This window comes from Zingiber officinale, chromosome 8A (genome assembly GCF_018446385.1).
Source record: "Zingiber officinale cultivar Zhangliang chromosome 8A, Zo_v1.1, whole genome shotgun sequence".
In the NCBI taxonomy this organism is placed as follows: Eukaryota; Viridiplantae; Streptophyta; class Magnoliopsida; order Zingiberales; family Zingiberaceae; genus Zingiber; species Zingiber officinale.
This window is the reverse complement of record NC_056000.1, coordinates 45,679,066-45,700,370: the sequence shown is the minus strand read 5'-3', so window position 1 is coordinate 45,700,370 and position 21,305 is coordinate 45,679,066. Positions and strand designations below refer to the sequence as shown.

The 21,305-nt window shown below is 47.3% G+C and overlaps 1 protein-coding gene and 1 long non-coding RNA gene across 2 annotated transcripts; both read right to left on the bottom strand.

Annotated features, from left to right (window-relative positions):
* Nucleotides 1-98: 98 nt before the first annotated feature.
* LOC122008779 (BTB/POZ domain-containing protein At1g03010-like) lies at nucleotides 99-2,467 on the bottom strand. Its single transcript, XM_042564619.1, has 4 exons — nucleotides 2,357-2,467; nucleotides 2,213-2,279; nucleotides 1,026-2,147; nucleotides 99-752 (listed from the first exon to the last, which is right to left on the bottom strand). The coding sequence occupies exons 1-4, from the start codon at nucleotides 2,380-2,382 to the stop codon at nucleotides 225-227; spliced, it is 1,743 nt and encodes a 580-aa protein (XP_042420553.1). The 5' UTR covers nucleotides 2,383-2,467; the 3' UTR covers nucleotides 99-224.
* Nucleotides 2,468-4,291: 1,824 nt separating this feature from the next.
* Nucleotides 4,292-20,549, bottom strand: LOC122011696. Its single transcript, XR_006120011.1, has 3 exons — nucleotides 20,415-20,549; nucleotides 19,814-19,953; nucleotides 4,292-4,402 (listed from the first exon to the last, which is right to left on the bottom strand). It is a non-coding gene; the product is annotated as an uncharacterized LOC122011696 (long non-coding RNA).
* Nucleotides 20,550-21,305: the final 756 nt, after the last annotated feature.

The window sequence follows — 21,305 nt, the reverse complement described above, 5'->3', positions numbered from 1 at the left end:
TAATATAAAGAAAAGATACCATTAACTTCTTAATTAAGTAAAGATAACTTCATTTTCAAGTAAAAAAAATTCTTTTAAGAATCATGATTTCGTGTAAATCTCAAAGTGTATGAAACTGAACACACTGGAAGATCGAAAGCAAATAGTAAAAGTAAAAAAAAAAAAATCAAAGAAAATACCAAATACAATACAAATGGAACAGAAACCAGATAAGAAGTCATCGTTCATGAAATGGAGTGGCTCCTCCTCTGAAACAGTAGACGAGCATCGGATGCAGCAGCCCTCTTCGCGCCAAACGGCTTCAGTTCCCTCATCCTAAAGAAGGCACTCATCTTGCTCAGTTTCTTAGCTAGCGATCTCATCAACTTGTTGGTCGGATTTGCTCGAACGAGCTCCTTCTTCATGGAAACATGATCCTTCTCCAAATCAGTGAGCCTCATCCTCATCCTCGCCACCTCGAGCTTCAGCTCCCTGTTCTCTCTCCTCACCGACGCATAGCAGTCCCTCGGAGAAACGGCAGCGCTGCCCGCTCCGCTCCCCGACCTCTGAGACACGAAGAAGAACCGATCGTGGTGGCCTCCGTCGATCGCATTTCGAAGCCGAATTTGCTCGAAATACAGAACCTGCACCGCCATCTGGACGGGCAGCCTCTCGTTCTGAGCCGCATGGCTGCATGCCTCTTGAGACAGCCTCTGGCAATTCACCGACTTGCACAGTCGATACCGCTCCGAGTCTTTGAGGTTCGGATGAACCTGCGATTCATCGTTAGCTCTTTATTATATTCCACCTTCACCAGTACTAAACTACTAATCCAAGGAAAATAATAATAAAAGGGCCATGAAATTCATGTGATGATTTCAAAATAATAATAATAATTTTTTCTGAATTTAAAAAAGATTTAATTAATTAATAATAATAAAAATCTAAAATTTATTTAAATATAAATAATAATATAAGAAGGAATAACGTAAGAAAGAATCATATTATTATTGCAGTACAAATCTGGAAATGTAGTCGAGAATTACCTTGAGGAAGATATCGATAGCTCTGTAGAGACCATCATTCGCTGCTCGCGCGTGATCGGGGAGCAGTTCGGCGAGAGCGATGAACTTCGCCGGCGTCGAGTTGGAGTCCAATGCGATTTCTGCGAGATAGCTATCCAAAAGATTGGACACCTTGAGCAGAGAGCTCTGTTCGTAGTAACCACCGTCGATGTCTTCTCTCGACCGGTGCTCTTCCTCCTCCTCCTCGTCGTTCGAATTCAGGAAGATGGAGAAGATCCTCAGTGCCGAATCAGTGTCGTAGATCGAGTGTGCCCCCTTGTGGCGGCAGTTCGCCGGAATCAGAATGTCCGCGAGAATGGCTCGGTCCAATCGGAGGCCGATTCTCCTCTCCAAGCTCGCTCTGCAGATCGCCGATGCCGAAACCATCGTCGCGGTTTTCAGAAGCCCCGAAAGGAACGCGATCGGCGCGTCGCACTTCCTCCTCTGCGTCGGAAGCAAACCGGCGACCGTCTCGACGACGATCTTCTGATTCGCGAGAGTCTGTTCCTCCGACGACAGGCCGCCTTGGACCGAGCTCTGTGCGTAGTTCATCAAGATCCTAGTGATCGTCTCCTTCCTCAAACCCTTAGCTTTCATCGCCTTGATGACTCTCTGGAAGAGATCCGAGCTCAGCGCCGCCAAAGCCTTTCCCCACCAGTTCGTCGGATCTAGAGCCGAACTCTGCTCGAGATCCAAAAGGCCGGCGGCGACTTGCTCTTTGCAGGCATTGTTCACTATCTTCGCTATGATCCTGTCGATGAGATCGACCTCCTCGGCCGCCGGAAGGAGCTTCTCGCAGTGGCGGAGCACGGTGATCGAGTTCGCGATCGAAGGACCGACCGATTCCTTGAGGAAAACTTCGGTTCGGAGAACCAAATTCTTATCTGAAAATTCTTCAGTCATCTCCAGATAGTGAGCCGCGCAATGCAACATGGCGACGTTGGACAGATCGAGCTCTACGTGCGCGCCGTAGCAGAACTTGGCGGCGAGCTCGAACGCCTCCGATCCGCCCGGCATGCCCTCGAGGTTCACGCGCGTCGGCTTCGAGTCTTTGGCCTCGAGCAAAAGCTTCCGGATCCTTCCGCTCCACGAAACCAGAGGAAACTACAGGAATCGATTAATGGCCACCGTTCATGAGTTCCTGATGAGTGTTCATGGATCGTACTCACCTTGTGAAGTGCATAACTCGATGCGCCGACTTCGATCGTGAGGTCGGTAGCTACGTCAGAAATCGGCCTGCAAATGTAAACAAACACGAACAATGATAAGAACTAGAAGAACTAGAAGAACAAGAAGAGAGAAGAAGAAGATACCATTTAAGAGTTTGCTTTCTCTGCATCTTTGTTTCTGAGATTGCAGCTTTTGGGAGTTGTATGAGAAGAGGAGTTCGTGAAGAGTTTTATTGTGCAAGGAAAGAATTAAGAACTAATTAAGTGTGGAACACACATACTTTTCATCATAATTCTTTAATCTACAAAGAATTATATTTTAGATAGGCTCTGATCGTCGCGACTAGCCTTTGATAAGGATAAAATTCGTCGGCGGCCTTAATGATCGTCGATGGTAATGCCAGTATAGATAGCATGAAATGGTGTATCAAAGTCTAGTACACTAACTTTGTAAATAGGGCAATAAATGAGTTAAGTTGAGCTAAGCTTTGTGGTGTTCAATTAAATCAAATCAAATCAAGTCAAGTCAAGCCTAAAATGAGTTTGAGTTTGATTTAAACTTGGCTGAAGCATGATTAGTTTATTTAAATATCCTGAAGTTCTCAAGTTTGTTTGATTAATTATAATTTTTATATTTTAAAATTTGTTTGATTGACTATTGAGTTTGATAATATAAATTTATTTATCCGTTTTCAAACTTGTTTATGAAGCTAATAGGCAAGTCCTGATTCAACCTCAATTGAACTCGACTCGTAGTCATCCAACTATATGTGTGAATTATGGTCTAAACCTAATCAAAATACACTTGACAAACCACTTTTAGTCTGTTGCAAAGCTAACCTAGCTATACCTTTAATGAGCTTGATTCATTTCATTTGATTACTATAAAAAGTTTTGAAAGTGGATGGATGGCAGCTGGTTTGTTGGTCCATGATTTAAGAGACAGAAACAAGAAACTCTTTCAATTCAATAGTTCATCAATAGTGAGGGAAAAGGAAATTGGGAAATGGATGGAGGAATAGGAGACAATACTAAAGAGAGAGAGAAAAGTGTGGAGTTTTTTTTAAGTAGACATGGTGATGAAGAGGTGGAGAGAATGATTTGCATAGGTGAAGCAAGTGCCCCTTATTATGGCAGACAAAAGGAATGCCTACTGCTGCCCTATCATGGGTCTCACATGCTTAACTATCTTTTATTCAGTTTGTTGAATTCGTTTGGTTAGCCGACATCGGCTAGGTCCATCTGGTTTGACGAATTGAGTTGGACTAGTCGACTCGGTTTAGTTGTTGTACTTGTTTCAACTCACTGGATGCTTTCTTGTGTTCAACTGAGATTTGATTTCGAGTGTTTTAACTATAACCGTAGGGTCAATATTCCTAGGTTTGTGAGCAACTTTGATAGTCACCTAAATACTAACAAGTAACATTCATATTAGCATTGTGTTCTTCAAGAGATTGTTCTTCTTTGAAAGTTGCCAGGGTAGGAAAATACAATATGCTTATTCTGTAATCAATCTACAAGTAGGTGTAGAACTCAAGTCTTTTTTGTTAAATAAACTTGCACGAAACAAGTTTGAGGTGCCAATAAGTTGTACACAAACAGAGCTTCAGCAGAGAATCGATAGAGCCGATAAATACACAACCCCTCACAGATGCTCTGACAAAATCGAAATGATGGTGTGTACAGACACAAACTTTGAAAGAAAATGTGCGGATACATCTTTATTCTCAATCATTGAGTTGTTTCTCGACGAGGGAGCGATCGTAGCCTCAGTCACCAGTGCCTTCTTATGATAAACTTACATTTGACCTTGTACAGTTTGAACTTTGGGGGTCTTCTGTTTCTTTTTTCATGACCACTGGTTCGTGATGCTTTGAGATTGGCCTGCCTAGTCGTAATTGGATGCTGACTTGGTTGATACTAGATGTAACTGCCAGGATCTCCTTTTCCGCTCTCTTGGCTATGTCCATCGGCTCACTTCAAGTGAAAAAATATAGAAACTAAGACGCGGTTCGATGTAAATAAGTGAGAATGTTCTTGTCATCTAAAATAAATCAAGGGAGGTGTCACCTACTGTAAGATGATAGAAAGATGGGAGTACCTAATAAGCATCTAAGCAGGCATTGAGACTAGAGCTTGAACCAATATCTTCCCTTGCAATGAGTGGAGTGTGATGTGTTCTAGGGACATCTGCTGAAAAATAATATATCAGTGTTATGTGTCGTAAGCCGCAAATAAGAGCAAATTTAAAAAGTGAGAACAAAGGAAGTTTCAATTTTGCACTACATGTGCTGCGACATAATATTCAGTACCAACAACCAAAAATAAATGAGTTGAATGATTTATTGCTCAAAAAGCAATTAACAGTCTGGATAGAGGAATAGAACCCTTAATGAGTCATTTGGAAAAGAACCCTAATCATCATCTGAAAGAAACAAGACACACGGTATCAATGTGTCATAGGATCTACATTCAGAAATCAACAAAATAATGTTCTCAAAAAACAGCAGTAATGCATCACAAAATGGAGAATTAACTCACCGGCCTATATTCACATTGTTAAATATTGAACCTCCTGAAACATCGGATGGGGTCATCTCTTTGTCAGTATTTCCAACTTCCTTTGTCAATTAGAACCAAAATTATTTGAATTTTTACCCTTTCATGTGCAAGATGTCAGTTTTTGCTATTTTTCTTCAGCAGGATTAAAATCTGAGGATATTAACACTAGGTTCTAAGTCCTACGACAAGGGTTATAAACACAGAGCCAGTAATCATCTTCCAAACCCGTGGAAAGCTCCCACAAGTGAAAGATTGGCTCTCTGAATTAACCCACTTATGATCATTGATCCTGTCTGAGCGCTGAGTCGACGGACGCTGGGGACGTGGCACGCTCCGCTGTCTCCGACTGGTGGTGTAGCCCTCCGACGAACTTGCAAGGAAGTCGAGCCGGGAGGGGTTTCCCGGCGACGGCCCTCCGATGCTTAAGTCAGGCAACGAGAGAGGCAGAGTAGCGAGGCTACAGTAGAGATGTGTGCATACCTTCGTCGACGTCTGGGGTCTTTATATAGGACCCCGGGGAAGCGTGGGCACGTTTCCCGATGCGTGCACGCTTCCCCAAACATACCTTAACAAGCCTGTGTCAGAAAAGTACCTCTGGCGTCATTCCGCAATGGTCCGAGCATATCCCGGATGTGACGGTGGAAGCTTCCGCCGTATGATTCTATGTACGGCTCGACCGCCAACTCTGCTGCTCGTCGGCGGCAGGTGTCTCGAGGATGATGTTATCATATATATCTCCTTTGTCCTCTTGTGTTCCCTGTCTGTTACTGGGCCGAGCGGATAGGCCGCTTGGCAGGCATATCACTTATGCATCGGTCATATGCTTGGACGAGAGTGCCCCTGTTTGTGTTGCCTTGTGCGCCGGCCGAACGGACAACCCGTTCGACCCTTGAAGCCTTTTTACCTTGAACATCGGAAACCCGACCTCTAGTCGGGTTGGTTTTCATTCGGTTCGGAAGATTCACGGCCGGTCGGCTTGCGGGGCCCTGTCGGTAGGCCTGCTCCGTCCGGTCGGCGGGTCTCCGGGTTGACTATCTTGCCCTTTGACCTCCACGTGTCGTTGACCCCGACGAGGGTCCACCGTCCTTATCACCGCCCCTTCAAGTCTAGTTGAAGGAGGCGCCAAGTCCGACTGACTGGACTATGAATTTGGTCGAGCGACATTCACTTCGCCGCTCCCGAAAGGGTATTCCGACCGGCTCTAGGAGGCCCCCTCGGCCGATCGGCGAGATGATGGCCATGCCTTGGGTGTTTTGATTTCTATTTGTCGCCCATCGCGCTACCGTGCTGGGGGTTGGAGTCGTCGGGTCTCCTCGGGATTCGTGCCAATCCTCATTAAGCTGCCCACACGTGAGTAATGACGCTCATTAAATACCATCCAATCGTTGATCGCCACATGACCTGTCCGCCGTCATCGTACGGCGGGGGCGTAAGCTTCGATGGGACATACGTCGGTTCAAATCCGACGGTCCGATGTCTTCGCTTCTTTCGATGACTTGGATCGGACGGCTGTGGTGAGCCGAGACCGGGGTTTATGAAGCGCCGACGCAAGTTTCTCCTTCATAGCGTCTTCGGTGCTTCCTCCCGTGTCCAGCTCCTGGGCGTCTGCTTGTCTCGGTGCTCCGACGAACTTCCGCCCCTTCCTTCACGCTTCGCTCCCTGTAAGCCTTCTCCTGTCCTTGCTTTCTTCTGTTTTTTCTTTTCTGGTGGCCTCCATACCCATTCAATATAGTTTTAATCCTCTTTATCAACCCTTTCATTTTCCTTTTATCAGTTCTTCTTTCCTTGCTACTGTTCCGTCGATGGCTAGCACTTCGCAGCCTTCTGGTCCTTCTCTTGGCCTGTGGTACATGACCATGGTTAGCCGGTTCGACGAAACCGACATGAGACGCTTCCTTAACGAATTCGAACTGCCTCCTAGCCATAGACTAGCTTTAGCCACTTCTTCCGATCGGCCCCATAATCCGCCGACTGACACTGTTTGCTTCTTCCGCGGCCAATTCGTGGTCGGTCTGCGTTTCCCTCTACACCCTTTCATCCGGGAGGTTTGTAATTATTTCCGCCTTCCGCTCGGCCAACTTGTCCCCAATTCTTTTAGGTTGCTGTGCGACGTAGTAATCCTTTTCAAGCTGCACGACATTCCCTTAGCCCATATAATTTTCCATTACTTCTACTATCCCAAACAGTCCGAGTGGGGTACTTTCCTCTTCCAGTCGCGGATCGGCCTCGTCTTCTTCGATAAGATGCCGACCTCGAACAAGCACTGGAAGGAAAATTATTTTTACCTTCGCTTTCCTGAGCTACCATCCTTTCGCACCAAGTGGCAGACCACCGTGCCGGACCCGCCTAACCTCGGAAAATACAAGAACCAGCCGGAGTATCTTCATGCGACCCATCTACTGGCCGGCCAGAAGTTCAATATCGATAAACTACTTCACGAGGGGGTGTTGTACGTGTTTGGCTTGAGCCCGATCCGCACAAAGCTTCCGAGCAGCATGGGTAAGCACTTTTCCTGTCCTTTTTCCTTTTGGTCTAACTGATTTATTCTTCTGTTATGCAGCTGACATCATGTGGCGCGCCAAGGTTGCTGATCGGCTGAAGTTGAAGGTCGCCGAGATTGAGGCGGTGGCAGCCAAGGAGATGGCCGATCGGGGCGTCGCGCCGGTCGGCTCGCATGAGGGCGAAAGCGAAGGAACCCCAACTGAGGCCCGAGAGTCTGCCGCTCAGGGCACCGCAACTGGAGCGGCAGGGGATGCTATCTCTTCGGCCGATCAGCAGCAGCCTACGTCTGAGGATGCGGAGCGGTCGGTAGTCGATTCCCCACTGATAGTACGCAAGCGGCGCCGGACGGCCATTGCGCACGCAGAGCCGGTGACTGGGCCAGTCGACGCCCCCTTAGAGACAATCGACCCGCTACCCGCCGCGCATGAGGCCATTTCTTCTGATCGGACTCCCTCCCAGCTCGACCAGCCAGCAGCTTCGACTGGAGCGCCACCCGTTAGTTCTATGCCCCGGGTCCGACTTCGGCTCAAGCGCTCGGACATTATTTCTGCGCCGATCGGCGAATCGTCCAGCCGAGCCATTTCTTCCCAATCGGATCCAAGCGGTCGTCGAGTGATCCAATTCGTCCTCCGTCTTCCCATCGAGGAGTTCCTTTTGGTGACGGATCAACCCACTGCTCCCGAGCATCAAGTTACTATTCGAGGGTCACTCGCCAAGACATGGGAAGATGCGAGGGGTCGGGTCACCCTGATGACTCCCGGTCAGCTAGCCGACAGCCATATGCAGCAAGCCACCGGGGTATGTTTCCTAACACACTATTATGACGACTTCACCAGGTTCCTGACATTATCCCATCCGAACGCAGCAATGGGTGGAGAATATTGCGGTCAGCAATCGTCTGGCCGAACTGGAGGAGGAGTTGAAGAAACTCCAAATTTCTGGAGGGGCACCAGTTGAGGGGCCCTCGTACGCCACACTCATGTCCGATCTGGCCAAAACAGAAAACTTGCTAGCGGCTGAGCGGCACAAGTCTTCCGGCCTGGAAACCCGGGTAGCTGGACTCGACGCTCAAGTCAAGTCCCATGACCACCAGATCACTGTGGCCACCAACAGAAAAAATAGGGCCGTTGCTGATCTGGACGCAATGAAGGTGCAGGTTCGAGCGCTGGAACAACGCATCACGGAATTGACCGACCTGCTATTTGCTTAGAAAGAGAGCCGATCTGCCACTGAAGCTAAACTGCAAGCAGATCTGAAAGATCTTCAGGAAGCTCTCGACGCCTCCCGAGCGGCGCTGAAGGAATATTAGGACGGAGAGTCCGACCGCTTCGAGGTGATGAGACGGAACTACCTCTAATCGGACGCGTTTGGTAACAAGTTCAACGATCGGCTAGTCCTGTCCTTCGAAGAGGCTATCCGGGCGACCACTGTTTACTTGAGGGCCAAGGGCCATCTCCCAGCGGATACCTCCGTCTCCGAGGTTTTATTCCTTGTTTCTTTCTTTTTTCCCGAAAGCTTGGGACAGATTGTAGGTGCTCTGTGTTTTTGATCGGATTCTATGCTACTTAGTTTCATGTTTTGAGTTTTGATACAAGTTTTAAGCGAGTTCTTTCAATGGTAGCATTGGGGTTCTGCTGTACTAAACGGGTAGGTTGATTCAGAAAGAGTTCAAGGGATGATTCTGAAAAATATAATATGTTTGATAATGATGTATGCCGCAAGAAGCTTGTTTTGAGGTTGAAGCCGTGGGTCACAAAAAGGGAACAAAGAAAGGAAATTTGTATAGGTTAGGTATGTAAGTTAGATCCTTCTGCTCTTATGTTAGCATTTCAGATTTAGATGTTTTTATTTCAAAGGTTGTTTGGGATTAACCATTGGGTTGTTAACATGCAACATACTTACGTTTTTTTTTTTTAATTCGGGCATTCACATGGATGCTTAAGATGGTTAAGACATGTCTAAACAACATCAAATTGATGAAGTGAGGTGAATGGCCACGTTTTAGTGTCTAAAGAGGGGTGTGTACAGGAAGATGTGCTACAATTAAAGAAGACAAGTTAATGAATTACCTATAACTATTATTTTAATTCCATCACGGGAAATTAATGAGAAAGATTGCATGTACCTTGCTAGATAGTAATTTCAGAAAGTTGTTGTCATAAGGTATTCTTATGAAGCTTGGATTGCTAGTCCCAGGGAGATCTACACTGCTATATTAAAAGCAAACATGTTAAGGTTGATAACTGGCACTCCATCTAGTGGCCTCTGCCTATATACTATCATGGAAATGTAGTCTCTATTTTTTTTAGTAATGATCTGATCAATACTGTCTACAGTTAGAATTATTTCTTGGATGTATGGTTATAGGCCAGTTGAAACACAGAAAAACAATTATAACTAGTATGGTCCATCATCTACCACAGTATATGCCGTGAGTGTAAAATGAAGATGAGAAGTTGAGGATTGTTTCTTTAAACTCATTGCAGTGGATCACAAAGGAAGAAAATAAAAGTACAAGCTTAGAACCAATAAAAAACAAGATTTACATAGGTATGTAAATTCCAGAAAGTTTAGTTTGCTTTGGAGCTTGCTGAGCAGATTTCTGTTAAGTTTTAGTGCAGATTCTGTTAAGTTTTAGTATGCAAATTTTTATAAGTATAGTGTGCAGACTTTAATACATAGATTTTTATAAGTATAGCATGTAGATTTTTATAAGTATAGTATGCAGACTTTAATACATAGATTTTTATAAGTATAGCATGTAGATTTTTATAAGTATAGTATGCAGATTTTTAATAAGTAGATTTTCATAAGTAATACTTGCAGATTATGATAAGTATTGTATGTGCAAATTTCTTTTGTATTCTATGCATGATTATGTGTTACATAGTTAGTTTCATTCATAGATGCATATGAAGGATACCCTAACAGTATTTTGGGTTTAAGAAAAAGTATAAGAAAGATAAAGAAAAGTATAAGAAAGATAAAGAAAAGAAAGAAAAGGCCAAGACCTTAAATAGATCCCAAAGTCGAGACTTTAGGGATTTTTGGCACACAAGGTGCCTATTAAAATGCCAAGGTATTTAAAGAAGAAGTAATTAAGATTATAAGTATTTTACTTTTAAGAAGAGGCTAGTACCCGACTTCCGAGGTTATCGTTAAACAAATCCAGGTGTCCAATTCCGAGGTCTTGGCCCTGGTAGACCGAGGTCTGCTCTTTTAGGATTGGTGGCTCGCTACCCCAACCTATTAGGGAACGCGCATAAGATGGTACTATGCCTGGGCCCAAGAGAAGTTGATTATTATTTTCAAGTATTAAAGTATAAATTTTAAACAAGTGAAATAAAAGAATAAGTTTAGAGTAAATGAAGTAGTTTCACTTTGTTTTAAAGATCAGCAAGTTTAGCTTTCTTTTATGCTAGCAGCTTTTACATGTCCAGTTTCTTACATGTTATTTAGTTGCTAGTTGATGAGCATGTTTAGCTTTATATGTTAGCTTTTCAGTTAGTTGATTTCTTTGCTATTTATGAGCATGAGTAGCTTTACATGTTAGCATTCAGTTTTAGCATATTTTTATTTATATACATGCATATCGAGATTTTGTGAGTTAGATAGCGCTCACTAAGCATTTTGCTTATAGTCTGCATTTCTCCTACTGCAGATAAAAGATAAAGGAAAAGGAAAAGGAAAAGGATAAGAAGGAAGGCGACAAGGAGATGTTGTGACGGTGTGTGATGCGTGGACTATGGAGAGATCTTGGGACTTAGCTTAGAAAAATTTATTAAGATTGCTTCCGTTGAATTGTTAAAAGAATTTAGAACATGTATATGCTATTTTCATTGGAGTGTTTTCATCATGCATTGATAGAGTTATTTCTTTCAGTATTTTGATTCCTTTTCATGTATATAAACTGCGTGGTTGTCTGATATATGTTCCAGCCGCCTGTGGCTGATGTGTACAGTGTTTGTATATCAGTTTAAGGTCACCGGTACAGGGGAGATTCTGCCGAAATTTTTCGGTAGGGTTTCTTCGAGGATTTTAATTATACCGGTTAAGTAGAGTTAGTAGATAAGTAACGGTCATCCTTAGAGAGTAGTAGTAGTAAGAAGGGTGGTCGTTACAGTTGATATCAGAGCGGCACAAGTCCGATCTGCCACTGAAGGGCGGTCAGCAATCGTCTGGCCGAACTGGAGGAAGAGTTGAAGAAACTCCAAATTTCTGGAGGGGCACCAGTTGAGGGGCCCTCGTACGCCACACTCATGTCCGATCTGGCAAAAACAGAAAACTTGCTAGCGGCCGAGCGACACAAGTCTTCCGGCCTGGAAACCCAGGTAGCTGGACTCGACGCTCAAGTCAAGTCCCATGACCACCAGATCACTGTGGCCACCAACAGAAAAAATAGGGCCGTTGTTGATCTGGACGCAATGAAGGTGCAGGTTCGAGCGCTGGAACAACGCATCACGGAATTGACCGACCTGCTATTTGATGAGAAAGAGAGCCGATCTGCCACTGAAGCTAAACTGCAAGCAGATCTGAAAGATCTTCAGGAAGCTCTCGACGCCTCCCGAGCGGCGCTGAAGGAATATCAGGACGGAGAGTCCGACCGCTTCGAGGTGATGAGACGGAACTACCTCTGATCGGACGCGTTTGGTAACAAGTTCAGCGATCGGCTAGTCCTGTCCTTCGAAGAGGCTATCCGGGCGACCACTGTTTACTTGAGGGCCAAGGGCCATCTCCCAGCGGATACCTCCGTCCCCCCCCCCCCCCCGCGAGACATGGTCGGCTTGCTGGAATGCGTTCCGGAGCCCATCTTCGAGCCCCTGGAGTGAGGAGCGTTTACGATTTTCTTGTAGTGTTTTTTGTAACTCTTCCGATCAGCTCTAAGGGTCGGACTTTTAATGGATATATCCCGTCTTGTTATTAACTTTGTCAATACTTGTGTCCTCCGATCAGACCGCGAAATACAATCGTTCACGTCTCCCCCCTCTTTCTTTTCGTTAATCGTTTCTCGTCTTGCCTGGCCTTCCCAAGGAATTTTTAACGAAGTATTCTTTATAACTAGGCCGCTCGGCTGGACACCCCACTTATAATGGAATTCTCGTTAGATTGTCGCGAAGTACCTTTGGTAACTCGGTCGCTCGGTTCATATGCCGACCTCTTTAGTACCTTCTCGCCGATGTATTCAGACGGAAGTACGTTATCACTTTTTTGTCCCTATGGACAAGGCTTGTCGATTACTAGTGTTTATTGCTGAGTCGGGGCCCGCATGACTTGTCACGTCTACGCCAGACAGTCTTCCGGCCGAGGGGGGGGGGGTTATAGTCGCCGATCCGACTCTAGAGTTTAACGTCGCCGCTCGACGATCTTCAAGCCGGGGGGTTTATAGTCGCTGGTTCGACTCTAGGGTTTAACGTCGGAGCTCGACGGTCTTCAAGCCGGGGGGTTTATAGTCGCCGGTCCGACTCTAGAGTTTAACGTCGCCGCTCGACGGTCTTCAAGCCGGGGGGTTTATAGTCGCCGGTTCGACTCTAGGGTTTAACGTCGGAGCTCGATGGTCTTCAAGCCGGGGGGTTTATAGTCGCTGGTTCGACTCTAGGGTTTAACGTCGGAGCTCGACGATCTTCAAGCCGGGGGGTTTATAGTCGCCGGTCCGACTCTAGAGTTTAACGTCACCGCTCGACGGTCTTCTAGAATGAGCTTTTAGTTCAGATAATATACTCTCCGCCGATAAACACGGGGTCTTCGCCATCGAGCGTTTGGCTCGGATAATATACTCCCGGCCGATCGGCACGGGGTCTTCGCCATCGAGCCTATGACTCGGATAATATACTCCAGGCCGATCGGCACGGGGTCTTCGCCATCGAGCCTATGGCTCGGATAATATACTCCCGGCCGAACGGCACGGGGTCTTCGCCGTTGAGCGTTTGGCTTTATACAATTATCCGATGGGCGCACCTTGCTCATGCCTTTGCTTTGTTCTTATAGCTTTCATTCCTGCAGCCAAAAGTTACATTCGAACGACATATTCATGAAATACATTACATCGGCGCACCTTTCATCCGGCCCGATAGGGCTGGAGGTGGTTTGCGCTCCATGGCCTATCCAGCCTTCGCCCATCCTCATCTTCCAAGTAATAAGCTCTCGATCGGAGCTTCTCGATGACTTTGAATGGTCCCGCCCAGGGAGCTTCCAACTTGCATACATTCCCGACCGACTTCACTTTCTTCCAGACCAAGTCACCCACCTGGAATGCTCGAGGAACCACGCGACGGTTGTAGTTCTGCTTCATTCTCTGCCTGTAGGCCATCAGCCGGACGGACGCCTTGGCTCGCTCCTCGTCGATCAAGTCCAATTCTAGCTGCCTCCGTTCGGCATTATCCACGTCGTAAGTTCTGGATCCGGACGGACTCTACGCCGACTTCGACAGGGACGACCGCCTCGCCTCCATACACCAGATGGAAAGGTGTTACTCCTGTTCCCTCTTTAGGGGTTGTGCGGATGGCCCATAAGACTCCCGGCAGCTCGTCCACCCAGCTTCCTCCCATGTGGTGGAGCCGAGCCTGAAGAATTCGGAGTATCTCCCGGTTGGCTACTTCGGCTTGACCATTGCTTTGGGGGTACGCCACCGACGTGAAGTGCTGCTCAATGTCATACCCCTTGCACCATTCCTCGAGCTGATTTCCGACGAACTGTCGCCCGTTGTCCGACACAAGCCGACGCGGAATGCCGAACCGACAGATGATGTTTTGCCAGATGAATTTCTTGACCATGTGCTCGGTTATCTTGGCCAATGGCTAAGCCTCCACCCACTTGGAGAAGTAATCTACTGCCACCAATAGAAACTTCCGTTGCCCGGTCGCCATAGGAAAGGGCCCTACGATGTCCATGCCCCACTGGTCAAACGGGCAAGACACTGTGGACGCTTTCATTTCTTCCGTCGGCTTATGCGAGAAACTGTGGTACTTCTGACAGGAAAGACACGTTGCGACGGTCCGAGCGGCGTCCTCGTGTAGCGTTGGCCAGAAGTATCCGGCCAGCAGGATCTTCCTAGCAAAAGACCGGCCGCCCGGATGACCTCCGCACGATCCTTGATGTACCTCCTAGAGAATGTACTCGGCGTCTTCCGAGCTGACGCACTTCAGCAGAGGTCGGGAGAACGTCTTTTTGTAAAGTTGCTCTCCAATGAGCGTGAACCGGCCGACTCTCCTTCTTAGTAGCTGAGCTTCGTCCCGATCGGATGGCGTGGTCCCCGAGCGCAGAAACTCCATGATGGTCGTTCTCCAATCGCTCGGGAACGTGACACCTTCCATCCGATCTATATGTGCTACCAAAGATACTTGCTCGATTGGTTGTTGGATGACGACCGGCGATATCGAGTTTGCTAGCTTGGCTAATTCATCTGCCGCCTGGTTCTCCGCTCGAGGTATCTTCTGGACCACTACCTCGGTGAAGCCGGTCCTGAGTTTCTCAAAGGCCTCTGCGTACAATCTGAGTCATGTATTGTTTATCTCAAAAGCGCCCATGAGTTGCTGAGCGGCAAGCTGGGAATCCGAGTGGATCACGACCCGACTTGCTCCAACATGCTGTGCGACCTGCAATCCGGCTATGAGGGCTTCGTATTCCGCCTCATTATTGGTTGCCCGATAATCTAGCCGAACGGATAAATGCATCCGCTCTCCCTGAGGCGACAGTAGCATGATCCCAATTCCGCTTCCGAGCCGAGTGGACGATCCGTCCACATATATTTTCCACGTAGCTTCGGGCTCGGGATTTTGTACTTCGGTCACGAAATCCGCCAAGGACTGCGCTTTGATCGCCGAGCGAGGTTGGTATTGGATGTCGAATTCGCTAAGTTCCGTTGTCCACTTGATGAGCCGTTCGAAAGCTTCAGGGTTCAGGAGTACCCTTGCGAGCGGGCTATTTGTCATCACAATAATGGTGTGCGCCAAAAAGTAAGGGTGCAACCTCCGAGCGGCGAGCACCAATGCGAAAGCCAACTTTTCAAGACCGGTGTAGCGAGACTCAGCATCTTTTAAGATATGGCTTAAAAAGTACACTGGTTGTTCCTCACCGCTCGACCTTACTAATGCTGAGCCCACAACATGCTCAGTTGAAGATAAATAAATGCGGAGCGGCTCACCTTCGGCTGGTTTCGCCAACACGGGTAAGGAATTCAGATAAGTCTTCAATTCCTCGAATGCCCGATCGCACTCCTCGTCCCATTGGAACTTGGTGGCTTTACGGAGGATCTTGAAAAATGGCAAGCTCCGGTCGGCCGTCTTAGAAATGAACCTTGACAGCGCCATTATCCGACCGGTGAGACGCTGTACCTCTCGGAGATTTCTGGGAGGCGACATGTCCTGCAATGCCTTTATCTTGCTGGGGTTCGCCTCTATACCCCGCTCGATCACAATGTAGCCCAAGAAGCGTCCGCCTTTTGCCCCGAACAAACACTTCTGAGGGTTAAGTTTGACGCCATACCTTCTCAACGTTTGGAAGGTCTCCTCCACGTCCGAGTAGAGATCGGCCGCTCGGAAGGAGTTGATAAGTATGTCGTCCACGTACACTTCCAAGTTGCGTCCAATTTGCTCGCTGAAGACCTTGTTCATCAGACGCTGGTAGGTGGCTCCCGCGTTCTTCAGCCCGAACGACATTACATTGTAGCAGTAGGTGTCGTCCGCCGTGATGAAGCTGACCTTCTCTTGGTCTTCCGGGGCGAGCGACACTTGATGGTAGCCTTGGTATGCATCCAACATGCATATCAGCTCGCACCCGGCCGTGGAGTCCACCAGCTGATCGATCCGGGGAAGGGGGTAGAAGTCCTTCGGGCACGCCTTGTTCAGGTCCCGAAAGTCGATGCAGACTCTCCACTTGTTGCCCGGCTTGGAAACCAGGACCACATTTGCAAGCCAACTCGGGAATTGTACTTCCCTTATGTGGCCGGCCTCCAAAAGCTTCTCTACCTCTGCCCGGATGATTACATTTTGCTCCGCGCTGAAGTCCCTCTTCCTTTGCTTCACCGGACGAGCGTCCGACCGGACATGAAGTTCATGTTGCGCTACGCTTGGCAAGACCCCAGGCAGCTCATGGGTTGACCAGGCGAAAACGTCGCAGTTTCGCCGCAAGCATTTGATCAACCTCTCCTTCTGCTTCTCCTCCAGATCGGATGCAATGAAAGTGGTGGCCTCCGGTCGGGAAGGGTCAATCTGCACCTCCTCCTTTTCTTCATAAATTAAAGAAGGTGGCTTTTCAGTAATAGCATGTACCTCGACCCGCGGCACTTTCCGAGCGAACTTGGCTTCGGCTCGGACCATCTCCACGTAGCATCTTCGAGCAGCCAGCTGGTCTCCCCGCACCTCCCCTACTTGGTCTTCCACCGGGAATTTAATTTTCTGGCAGAAGGTAGAGACGACCGCTCAGGACTCGTTGAGAGCCGGTCGCCCCAGGATGACGTTGTAGGCAGAAGGAGCATCAACCATGATGAAGGTGGTGGTCCTCGTCCTTCTGAGCGGCTCCTCGCCCAATGAGATAGCTAGTCGGACTTGGCCGACCGGCAAGACTTCGTTCCCTGTGAATCCGTATAGGGGGGGGGTCGTCATTGGCAGTAGTTCGGATCGGCCAATTTGTAGTTGGTCGAAGGCCTTCTTGAAGATTATGTTGACCGAGCTGCCTGTGTCAATGAAAATGCGGTGAATAGTATAATTGGCTATTACCGCTCGAATGATCAGGGCGTCATCGTGTAGGACTTCATCTCCTTGGAGGTCCCTAAGCCCGAAGCTGATCTCGGGTCCGCTCGCCCTTTCCTGGCTGCAGCCGACCGCGTGGATCCTCAGCTGCCTTGCATGTGCCTTTCTGGCTCTATTGGAATCTCCGCCGGTCGAGCCCCCGGCAATGATGTTGATCTCTCCCCGCGATGCGTTGCCCCTGTTTTCCTCCTCCCGAGCGGAAGGTCGAGGTCGTTCATTTGATGCTCGGTGGTGGGCTCCGTGCTGCTGACGATGGTGCCGCTCGGGGGATTGCCTTTCTATCCTTTGCACGGGGCTCCGTTGCCGATGTTGCCGGTCTGGTGAAGGCGATCGGCGACGGTAACTCCTCGGTGCGGGATGAGCGATGGGGGGTAGGCTCCGACAGTCGCGGGTATTGTGAGTGGCCGACTGATGTAGTGAATAAACATCGGGGTCCATACCTTCCCCTTGTGCTTGGGCCGATCAGCCGCGACTTGCTGGACGACGTCCGGTCGAGTGTGCTGATGAGGATGGGCGGCTTCGGCTCGCGGTCCTCTGGGTGGCTGGTGACTGATGGGCTGCTTCCGCTCGGCTTGAGCTGGCTGGTCGTTCTGGGCTTCTTTTCTTCTCGCCGCCTGGGCCTCCTCCACATTGATGTATTCGTTGGCTTTATGCAGCATGTGGTCGTAGTCCCGAGACGGCTTCCGGACGAGCGATCGAAAGAAGTCACCGTCCACGAGCCCTTGCGTGAACGCGTTCACCATTGTTTCCGAGGTGACCGTTGGAATGCCCATGACCACCTGGTTGAAGCGCTGAATGTACGCTCAGAGCGACTCCCTCGCGCCTTGCTTAATGGCAAATAAGCTGACGCTTGTCTTCTGGTAGCACCTACTGCTAGTAAAATGATGGAGGAATGCCGTTCGGAATTCCTTGAAACTTGTGATGGAGCCGTCCGACAGTCTTCGAAACCACCGATGCGCCGATCCCAAAAGCATTGTGAGGAACACTCGGCATTTCACACCATCTGTGTACTGATGCAGAGTGGCGGTACTGTTGAATTTACCCAGGTGGTCGTCTGGGTCGGTTGTCCCGTTGTACTCCCTGATCGCAGGGGGCACATAATGCCTCAGCAGTGGATCGCGAAGAATGACATCTGAGAACTGCCGGTTGGTCCGCTCGGGTGATACATCAGATCGGGGCACCTTTCCTTTTCTGACGTCCCGGATGGGTGCCTCATCCGATGAGGATCCCTTGTCTTGATTGGCTTGCGCCACCTCTGAGGGTGTCTGGAACAGAGCCCGATGAAAAGGTATTGGGGCGGGCGGCGCCCCCATCTGAGTGCCGTCTGGCCACTTGTTTTGCCCCCATATTGAGAGCTGCTCCTGCCGGTCTTCGGGTGGCGCTCGACCCCCCGAAGCTGATGTTGCTTGTTGCACTGCCCGCTCGGCCTGAGCTTTCTGCTGCTACTCCACAATTTTCGTTGCTCGCGCTCGGACGAGTGCTTCGAGCTCTTCAGGAGAGAGTGTTACCAAAAGTTGACGTCCAGCTTCTTCCATCTCCTCGACTCGGATTCAGGTGCGTTCCCACAGACGACGCTAATTTGATCCTGTTCGAGCGCTGAGTCGACGGACGCTGGGGGCGTGACACGCTCTGTTGTCTCCGACTGGTGGTGTAGCCTTTCGACGAACCTGCAAGGAAGCCGAGCCGGGAGGGGTTTCCTGACGACGGCCCTCCGATGCTTAAGTCAGGCAACGAGAGAGGCAGAGTAACGAGGCTACAGTAGAGATGTGTACATACCTTCATCGATGTCTGGGGTCTTTATATAGGACCCCGGGGAAGCGTGGGCACGTTTCCCGATGCGTGCATTCTTCCCCAAACATACCTTAACAAGCCTGTGTCAGAAAAGTACCTCTGGCGCCATTCCGCAATAGTCCGAGCATATCCCGGATGTGACGGTGGAAGCTTCCGCCGTATGATTCTATGTACGGCTCGGCCGCCAACTCTGCTGCTTGTCGGCGGCAGATGTCTCGAGGATGATGTTATCCTGTCTCCTTTGTCCTCTTGTGTTCCCTGTCTGTTACTGGGCCGAGCGGATAGGCCGCTCGGCAGGCATATCACTTATGCATCGGTCATATGCTCGAACGAGAGTGCCCCTGTTTGTGTTGCCTTGTGCGCCGGCCGAACGGACAACCCGCTCGACCCTTAAAGCCTTTTTACCTTGAGCATCGGAAACCCGACCTCTAGTCGGGTTGGTTTTCATTCGGTTCGGAAGATTCACGGTTGGTCGGCTTGCAGGGCCCTGTTGGTAGGCCTGCTCCGTTCGGTCGACCGGTCTCCGGATTGACTATCTTGGCCTTTGACCTCCACGTGCCGTTGACCCCCCTCCCCCCTCCCGACGAGGGCCCCCCGTTCTTATCACCGGATCAATCATAATGAGACTTGTGATGATTTTTTTTTTCAATGTCTTACACACCAATCAAAGGTCTATGCTCAACAACCATAGGATGATGAAATACATATGCAAAAGCTTTGAAACATCATGTACAATAATGCAAATACTAACAAAAAAATCTGTATGCAGTTGAAACATAAACATATACCATAGGTGTTGCTTTCATTGCCACATTAATAGTCAATTTAGTTGAGTGGAAGATATCAGAGAGAGAAGGGAAAGTAACAAAAAAATGAACACAGATGACGGTAACCTTGCGAACATTTCCTTTCTCTCAACATCTTCAATCCAAGTATCGGATCAAATCACAAACTCTTTGCATGCATTATCAGATAACTCTTTGGGGAATAAATAAAATACCTTAGAGAATTGCTTTGACAAAATGTCAGACACAATGGTTTCAGCTTCTTGATGCCTGGAAAGACCGTTCGAGTCTCTGCCTTCTAAGCCCTTCAAATTCTTTCTTTCTTCCGAAATAGAGCAGTTAGACTATGATGGATCTGGAATTTTAAGCTTAAAATATTAGCAATTTAACAAAACAATATACAAATAGTAACAAAGCTGCAAATGGTAATAAAGCAAGGTATGTGATAAAATAAGTCAACAAGAGAAATTACTTTTCACAAAACTCAACTATACTGATGAATGTTTCATAAAGGTCAATTTATCAAATAATTAAAATCGCTTCAGTTAATTGGATGTATCACGAAGGCAATGGGAAGCGGTGATCATATGAGATAAAAGTTCTTAAACTTTTGGTTATCAAATTTAAAGAGCTTAGCCTTTGGTTAGAAAAATGACATTGAAAACCGAAGCAATTTTTAAACTTTTCTTAGGTTCATCCTCCTTAATCTTAAAAGTTTTTTGAACTTTTCTTAGGTTATCAATTTTTTGAAGTTTTCTTATGTTTACAATCATAGCTTTTATATAGCAAAATCACAATTAAGTCCTCAGCGCTCACCAATGTGAATGAAAACTTCAGCAAACTTGACTATGATTTTTGTGTATCTGATGACGAACACTCTCACCAATTTCATGAGCAGCACTAACACTACAGAAAGGACCAACCTGTTAAACATCTATGAAAATCAACATCTCTGGGTAAAAAAAAAGATAAATATACACTATAAGAAAAATAAAAAAACAAAAATGACTTGTCATGCTATGGTAGTACAAGTAGATGCTCGATTATTGTATCTTATTTCTACCTCTTTTTCGTGACCATTAAGACTATAACGTATGCTCTCACTGTTTGAATATACCTCACTCTGAAATTTTTAGGTGAGTATATCACCGGTATTAATATCAATAGCCACCAATAAAAAAATTATCTTTGAGCTTGTCAAGTTGCACAAGGATGGCAACTTTGGAAGGCGAATGCCAGCTTATGATGGAAGGGAAATTCTATATACGGCGGGTGCTTTTCCTTTTAGGTTAAAGGAGTTCACGGTTTCATTACTTGAAGAAGATGGAAGGTACTATTTCTCGTCTGAAAATATTTACTATCTTTGCTAAAATCGTGTGGTTTTGTGTTGTTCAAGAAAGCAAAGAAATTTAGAGTGACTATATAGTATTCTAAAGACACAAACATAAACGATCTGAACAAGTTTTTAGTTGGTCAAGAGACTAAGGCACATCAAGAAGTCATTCAATCTCTTAAAATTGTTCTAGAGAGTCTCAATTTATCAAGTCGCTATTATTACTTCTATAGCATGTTTTTTTCTTTTCTTCGATTAAGGTACCTTTTCCCCAAAAAAAATCAAGGAAAAGAAGGAATGTGCTACCCAAATATACCTAAACCAGAAAAAATTACAATGAAAATAATAATGACTTGAGAAAATTATACTGGGAA